Source organism: Emiliania huxleyi (assembly GCF_000372725.1).
Source record: "Emiliania huxleyi CCMP1516 chromosome Unknown EMIHUscaffold_149, whole genome shotgun sequence".
Taxonomy (NCBI): Eukaryota; Haptophyta; order Isochrysidales; family Noelaerhabdaceae; genus Emiliania; species Emiliania huxleyi.
In genome coordinates, this window is record NW_005201102.1 from 3,016 (window position 1) to 10,971 (window position 7,956).

At 64.4% G+C, this 7,956-nt stretch overlaps 2 protein-coding genes across 2 annotated transcripts in view; one reads left to right on the forward strand and one right to left on the reverse strand.

Moving 5' to 3' along the window:
* Nucleotides 1-5,374: 5,374 nt before the first annotated feature.
* EMIHUDRAFT_228591 (hypothetical protein) lies at nucleotides 5,375-5,796 on the forward strand (the record flags this gene model as incomplete). The annotated part of the gene is made up of 2 exons (XM_005786795.1): nucleotides 5,375-5,581; nucleotides 5,788-5,796. 2 exons carry the CDS (start codon nucleotides 5,375-5,377, stop codon nucleotides 5,794-5,796), a joined length of 216 nt encoding a protein of 71 aa, XP_005786852.1.
* Nucleotides 5,797-6,306: 510 nt separating this feature from the next.
* EMIHUDRAFT_228592 (hypothetical protein) overlaps nucleotides 6,307-7,956 on the reverse strand; it is a gene marked incomplete at both ends in the record, with an annotated part of 3,493 nt that continues 1,843 nt past the window's right edge. Inside the window, 2 exons of the mRNA XM_005786796.1 lie at nucleotides 6,307-6,385; nucleotides 6,454-6,748. Coding sequence (XP_005786853.1) covers nucleotides 6,307-6,385; nucleotides 6,454-6,748 — 374 coding nt within the window. The remainder of the gene's footprint in view (nucleotides 6,386-6,453; nucleotides 6,749-7,956) is intronic.

Here is a 7,956-nt window from a genome sequence, read left to right on the forward strand (position 1 = left end):
CACCTGCTTCACTGATGCGCACATGCACACACATGCACATGCGCATGCACATGTCACATGCACATGCACATGCAATGCACATGTCACCGCCTGCTGCATCTCGGCAAGGCGCTTCTGATCCCGTCGGCGCTCGAGCTCGAGGCGGCGGGCGCTCCGGCGGCGGCACGCCGCCCGGGCAGAGCTCCGCAAGCAGTGAGCTGATGAGGCGCGAGTTCAGACACCTAGGCGGGCAGCTCGCCCGTCGGGCAGCAGCTGCCGCTCTTTGGCTGCCTCGAGATCTCCCGTGACGGCGGGCCGGGCAGGGGTCCGATCCTCCCTCTCTTCATGAGCCGCTCCGACGCGCTGGCGGCGGTGCGAAACCACGAGTAAAAGGGGGGAGGGGCGGAGTTCGGGCCGTGAGCCGCGGAGCTCGGGCCCCATATGCTTGCTGACTGGGCCGTCGACAACACACCGCGTGTTAAAGAGAGGGTGGGGATGTCACGGGGAGAGGTATCGTCCTAGGCGCACATCTCGGCTGCACCTCGGCTGCACTTCGGTTGCATCTCGGCTGCATCTCGGCTGCACTCGGCTGCATCTCGGCCACAACATGCATGTACATGTGGCCGCCCTCCGCTAACCTTTGCTCGTGGACCCAGGTGCGAGACGCCGCCGACGCGACCGAGGGAGAGGGCGGCGCGGACGACTTTTGACGCGACGCTCTTCACGGGATGTCCGATGGAAGGGACTCACATGAGTGACGAGCTGGCGAGTAGGTGCGGGCCGGTGGGCGAGGGAAAGCTCTCGGCACCCCTCCCCCCATGAGACGGCCGTCTTGCCTCTGGCGGAGGGTAGGCGCGGCCGACGACCTCGACGTGATGTGCCTCTCGCTGGACCGCGCCGTGGAGTTGCTGCTCACCGTCGAGGGGACCGGGTTCGAGTTTGTTCCGCCGTCGGCCTCGCTCGACTTTATCGATGCGACCATCCGCAGCGAGGGGTGGGGCAACTCTCACGCGCCCTCCTCCGCGTCCGCCGCCGGCGACGCGTGAGAGTCCGCAGGGCTGGCATCGCGGACAGAAAGGAGTGAGGGACCACAAGAAAAACAAAAACTCAAGGAAGGAGGCGGAAAATCACCTCACATGTTCTTCACGAAAAAATTGAAGAAATAAAGCGGAGACGAAAACAACATAATTGGGCACTCTGCCCTACCCCTAGCTCGGCACCGGGGCGCGGGGGCACCGCCCGCTCCCTCGAGTAAAATACAAACTGCGCCAGCCTGTGCCCGGCGGCCCCTCCGGCCTGTGATTGCATTCACACTCAGCCTGTGTGTAACAGCTCACAGCTCACACTCTTCGATTTTTCTCGCGATAAAAGGAGAATTACGTCATCAAAATGCACGGACGCTCTCTTCGCTCTGCGTACTACGAGCGCTGCGCTGCCTCCGCCGCAGTCCTGGCAGTGGCCGCCCTGGCCCTCGAAGCGGCCGCAGCAGCACGCTTCGCGTCTGCAGCGGCCGCCGCCTCCTCAAGCGCCGCCTCGCTCTGTTCACGCGCCGCCATAGCCACCGCCAACCTTGCCTCCAGCGCCGCCTTGGCCTCCTCCAGCGCCGCCTTGGCCGCCGCTTCCGCCGCCCTGGCCTCCGCCCTCGCCACCTTGGCAGCTGCCAGCGCCGCCTCGGCCGCCGCCTCTTCCTCCTCGTCCGCCTCCGCCGCGTCCTCCGCCTCGTCCGCCTCCGCGTCCAAACGCACCGCCTTAGCCACCTCTGCCGACGCCGCCGCCTGGCTCTCCGCCGTGATGCCGAGCCGGATCCGCTCCTCGTGACACTTCTCGAGAAGCCGGAGCAGCCCCTCCCTGTCCAACGGCGCGGGCTTGGCTGCGGCTGCCTCTGCCGGCGCCTCGGCACCCTCCTCCGTCTCCTGCGACGGCCCCGCCCCGCCCGCCCCGCCGCCCTTCTTCTTCTTCTTGCCCTTCTTGCCCTTGGCGCGCTTCTCCGCCTCGACCTCCGCCAGCAGCTCCTCGGCGTGCCGCGCCGCCTCCTTCTCCTGCGCCGACCTCTCCGCCTCCCTCGCCGCCGCCTTCGCAGCCCTCGCCGCCTCCTCCGCCGCCGCCTCGGCCGCCGCCTTGGCCACCGCATGCTCCTCGAGGGCGCGCGCACACTCGGGGTGGCCCTTCTCCTTGGCATAGTGCAGCGCGGTCATGCCTTTGTTATTGCACAGCGTCATATCTGCGCCCGCCCTCAGCAGCTGCCGCACGACGTCGGATTGTCCAAAATAAGCGGCAAGAATCAGTGCGGTATCGCCGTCGATGGCCTGCAGGTTCATCGCCGCGCCGTGCCGGATCAGCGTGTCGACCACCCGCTCGTGGCCGTTCCCGGCGGCGTGCATCAGCGCAGTGTAGCCATTGCGGCAATTCGGGTCGATCTCCGCGCCGTGCCGAATGAGCGTGTCTACCACCCGCTCGTGGCCTCTGTATGCGGCCTCCATCAGCGCAGTGCCGCCGGTCGTGCAGCGTCTCTGATTGATCTCCGCGCCGTGCCGCAATACCAGCTCGACCAACTTCTCGTAGCCGTTGGTGGCGGCGAGAACCAGCGCGGTGCCACCGCCGCTGCTCTGCAACGAGACATCTGCGCCGCGCCGCAGAAGCGCCTCAGCTAGCGCCTCGTGGCTGCACGCGGTTGCGACCATCAGCAGCGTCATGCCGCTCAAACGGGTGCCATCACTAAAGGTGTACTCGAACGTCACGTCGATCCGCCCGCCGCAATCGAGCCACGCCAGCACCGCCGCCTCCTCGCCTCGCTTTGCCGCTAGCATCACCTCCTCTAGCACCGCCCCGCTGCTCGGCGCGGCCGCCTCTCCACCCTCGCCGCTCGCCGCCGCCTCGCTCGCGTCTTCTCCTCCCGCCTGCGCGCCGCCTGCCTCAGCCGACGGCGCCTTGCTCCGCGCCGCACCCAGCTCCCCGAGGTACGTCCTGAAAGCATCGACGCACTCGGTGCGGCCCGCCTTTGTGGCAATCTGCAGCGCCGTCCTGCCGCCGCTAGTGCGCAACGTCATGTCAGCGCCCGCCCGCAGCAAACGAAGCACCACGGCGGGATGGCCGTAGTGCGCGGCGAACATCAGCGCTGTGCTGCCGGCGCTGTCCTGCAGGTTGATCTCTGCGCCGCGTCGACTCAGCGCGTCGACCACCCGCTCATCGCCGCCACCTGAGGCCTGCATCAGCGCAGTCATGCCATTGCGGCCTTTCTGGTCGATCTCCGCGCCGTGCCGCAATGCCAGCTCGACCAGCTTCTCGCGGCCGTTAAAGGCGGCGAGGCTCAGCGCGGTGCAGCCGTTGCTGTTCTTCAACGAGACATCCGCACCGCGCCGCAGAAGCGCCTCGGACAGCCCCGCGTAGCCGTTGGCCATTGCGAGCATCAGCAGCGTCATGCCGCTCGAACAGCAGCCGACACCAAAGGTGTACTCGAACGTCGCGTCGACCCGCCCGCCGCCGTCAAGCCACGCCAGCACCGGCGCCTCCTCGCCTTGCCCAGCCGCTATCACGACCTCCTCTGGCACCGCCTCGCTGCTCGGCGCGGCCTCCGCGCCACCCTCGCCGCTCGTGCGGACTGCGTTCATATGTGTTTATGTTTGAGCTTAGCCCTTCGATGTTATGAAAACAAACGCAAGGCGCACATGGCATATCGCTCTCGGGCTCACAGACATCCCTCACACCCGCCGCACACCCGCCGCCCCCGCGCGCGCCCCACCCCGGCCGGGAGAAAGGGGAGTGACAGTTTGGGATTACGAGCCCGAGTATGTTGAGTCCTGGCTCAACAACGCAGAGAACAAGAGGGGGTGGTCCGGCTCACAAGTCCGGCTCACGCGCCTCGAGCTCGCCATCTACCGCACTGAACACTTCCGCCCCCTCGCTCCCAACCCACCCACCTCGCCGACCGCAGAACCGCGCGATCTCGGGCGATCTCGGGCCGCGCCGCGCGATCTCGGGCGATCTCGCGCTATCTCGGAGCTCCACGCCACGCCGCCCCCCCCACCCCCCACCCCACCTCACCCACCGCCGCGCCGCGCTATCTCGGGCGATCTCGGAGCGTCGCTCGCGCGGCGTCACACCTGCTCAAAAAGTTTATGTTAAAACATTCTGTGTTTCACGCGCACCCCCCAGGGCTAGGGCTCTCTTGCCCGCAACCCGATGTCGAGCATCCGGCCCGCTGGGTGCGCTTCATAGCTCCCCGGCCCTGGATGTGAGGTTGCCGAATGCACTCCAAGTGCTCCAAGTTTCATACCAGAATGGCTGTGCTGGCTCCTAAATAGCCATCTTACCTAAGGATGACTGAGATGATACGGGTGCTGAGATGCTCCTCTCCTAGATGCCGCTCCGCATGACCAGGAGGCTCCTGAGCGTGTGTTCTCTGGAGGAGGCTTCCCTGCCCTGGACGCTGGAGGTGGAGCTGGGGACCTGCGCGGATGATACGGCTTTAAGAGGGGGAATAAAAGCCGTTTGGGGGTTCGGGTGTGGGTGGGTGGGTGGGTGGGGGTGGGGGTGGGGATGGGGGCTCCTTGCTTTGGTTTTGCGCGGCGCAGCGCACACCGCAAAAAAGGAGGGAATCGTTGTTGGATGCCTGCTCAAGGTTGTCGCAATGGCGAGCGATGACGAGGGACTCACGCTCAGCGTGACGAGCAAGCTCAGGGAGTTTACGGCGCTCGGATACCCCTCACACGTGCTTAATGGGGCTATCGGGCGCGCGTTTGCCCGGACAAGAGACGAGCGGCTCCTTCGGGCCAGACTATGTTCACAACGGTGGGAGGCCAACCTCTAGCCATGTGAACCAAAAAGAAAAATATGTATGTATTTTAGGGGACGGCTCGATTGGACGGAGGGTGGACGCGTCCAGGGGGGTCTCGGGGGATCAGGCACTGGGATTTTGCATCTCGGCTGCATCCAATGGCGATGGGCTGGCCTCACGGTCACGTCGGCGAGGACAGCGACGGCGTTGTTGGTGGAGCGCAGGGGCGAGGGCGTCGACCGACGGGCGGCGCGCCAGGAGCCCCTTCTGCTGGCGCGGTAGCGGGTAGGTCACGGAACGACGGGTCGAGCCCCTCCGCCAATTGAGGCGGCGGTCGAGACGGTGAGCGGCTGACGTCCTCGCGGGCGTGGCGGAGTACGGCCGACACTACGTGCTGCGGCAGCCCGCGGCGAGCCTCTCCTCTCCTTAGAGGAAGAGACGTGGAGGCAGGTGACGCTCGGCGCCGGCAGCGCGGCCCCTAATACCAGCGGCGGGGCGAAGCGAGCGACGGCGAGAAGAGCGACGGCGAGGCTGGGGACGCGCTGCCGTCCAGCGCGACCGACGTCGGCGGCGCGGTCGCCACCGGCGGCGAGGGGAGCGGCGTCGAGAGGGGCTAACCACATGGTCGTGCTCGCTTACCTCAAGCGCGACCTCGCCAACGAGCTCGACAAGAACAACGACGGCAAGATCGACTCGTCCGAGGCGGCTGGGCAGGGGCAGGGATACCTCGATATGCTCGGCTCGCAATTCGCCGCCAGAGGAGCGGTGCCGCCGGGATCGGCGCCGGCGGCGACGGGGCTATCCGTCGATGGCCCGGCGGTGCACGCGGTGCAGCGCCCGTTAGGTTGTGATATGTACAAGGGAGGGATCTCGAGGCACGAGAGAGGGATGGGAGGGATGGGAGGGATGGGAGAACGGCACAGCCACAGGCCGCCACGCCGCCACCACACACACAGGACTAAGGAAAGAGAAGTAGAGAACAGCTTAGCGAGATGAATGATTTGTGTGGACCCCCCTTGGCTTGCCGCGATTAGAGTGGATAAAGCGCCTGTTCACGGCATGGAGGGTGAGCCACGCTGAACGCAAGGAAGCCGGGGAAGACGACTCCGAGGTGGACGAAACACCTGTGGTAATCCCGTCGTCAAGCTGTCACGATACACCCAGAGCCCATTCTCATCAGCCCTGCCCCGCAGCGCGGCCGCTCGCCAAGCCCCGCAGATGAGTGGTCAGATGGATAGTGCCAGAGAGTGAGGGGTCCAGGGGGGAGCACAAATAGGACGCCCAGCCCTGCCCTCGTGCTGCCGAGTGCACATATCCTATGCGAGAGAGATCCCCTGTGCCCTGTGCCCAGCCCTCTCCGCGCGGCGATGAGCCCTCCCCCCTCGCTTTTGCAAAATCCTGCAAAGGTGGGGACGTGTCTGTCCTGGGCCAGAGGCGGCAGAGGCGGCGGAGCAGCATCTGCCCTGAGGGAGGGTGTAGAGGATGTAGAGTGTAGAGCGCTGTAGAGCTGTAGAGATGTAGAGCGCTCTGGAGCGCTGTAGAGCTGTAGAGCTCTACATCCGCCGCGTGACGATGCGCCTCCGTTGTAGAGCGATGTAGAGCGCGATTTTGCTGTAGAGTTTGTTGTAGAGGCTCTACAGCCAAACCGCCGGGAAGGCAGTGACTCAAAGAGGTCGAGCCGCGCTAATGGGGTGTCGTACTTTTTGTGGATCGCTCCGCTGCCGCCGATTGCCCCATGTGCAGCGCAGAGATCCCAGCAGCTGAAGATGCCGCGTCCGAGTCGAGGGATATAAAGAGCATAGACGGGCGGCTCCTTCTTCTTCTTCCCTTTGCCGGCGGCCCAGACCCCAGGTAGTAACGTGGCGAGGGTGATGGCTGGTCTGGAGCTGAAGGCGGCGACGCAGAGTTGAGCGGTGTACGGGTTGAAGATGATGTGAGATATGTCGTAAAGAATGTCGTAAAGGATGACGAGCGAGGGCTCTGAGAGCGAGGGCTCTGAGAGGCATTGTAGGCCATTTAGGGCCGCTTAGACGGTCCACTGAGTAGGCCAAAAATAAATCGCAACCTTAAGAAAAGTGCTCGCAAAACTTAAAGCGCGCACCCCGAGATTCAAAACGCCAACACACGGCGCCGCAAGCGAGACAAGCCAGGTAGGTAGCGGTAGGTAGAAAGGTGAAGAACAGCCAGGCTCGGACCACTGGACACCAACGCGGTATGGGTGGACGTATTCTCAAAGCCAGTCAGAGCACCGTCCAAAGGCGGGTGCTGTCGACTAAGGGACAATCTTGTCTGTCGGCAGCCGAACTTGTGATGGGACACCCTCGGAATCCAACTGCGTACTACTTGGCTAGCACGCTATTGGCATACCGACGGCTAAGGCCGAAATCGGTTCACACCTGCTCTTGCAGGTGTGAACACAAAGGATTCGCTGTATCAACTCAGCTGCTCCGCTTACACTTACCTGTGAAGTGTGAACAGCGGATTTTGAATCAGCGTTCTCCTTGAACGATATCGGTGTCGAAACACCGCTCTGACAGCGCTCACAGCTGCGAAAAGACGCCGAGAATAAGGGATCAAAAACGCGAGCAGAAGGCCAATCAGAAGGGGCGACTCAGCGCCGGGCCAGAGGCAGCGAGACACGGGCCAGGGCGTGCGCGCGACGGCATCGCGGTCCACGCAAGCAGATGATCAGCCCGACCACCCTGCTCTGAGTTGGTTCCCCCCTCGCCGCTCCTCCGACGCGAGGAGGCTCGAGCAGCGCCCAGTTTTGCCCTGAGGCCTTCCGTGCGTCGCAAGACTACTGGCCGAGCGCAAGCCGCTGCGGTGCTCAGTGCGCTGCGCTCGTCGCCAGCTGGACATACTCGATCCACGCCTGTGAAGAGACACCACTGTGTAAGAGGGCCGGCGGGTCTGGGGAGCAGTCCTCTCGGGGTCTGGAGCCGGGTCGCATGGCCGCGCGAGCGGTGCCTGCGTGGTGTGTGTGTGTGTGTGTGTGTGTGTGTGTGTGTGTGTGTGTGTGTGTGTGTGTGTGTGTGTGTGTGTGTGTGTGTGTGTGTGTGTGTGTGTGTGTGTGTGTGTGTGTGTGTGTGTGTGTGTGTGTGTGTGTGTGTGTGTGTGTGTGTCTGTGACTGTGTCTGTCTCTCTCAGAGACGTGTGTGCGGGGGCCGGAAGTGGTTATGTCGGAGATTCTCGGGCAATCTCGG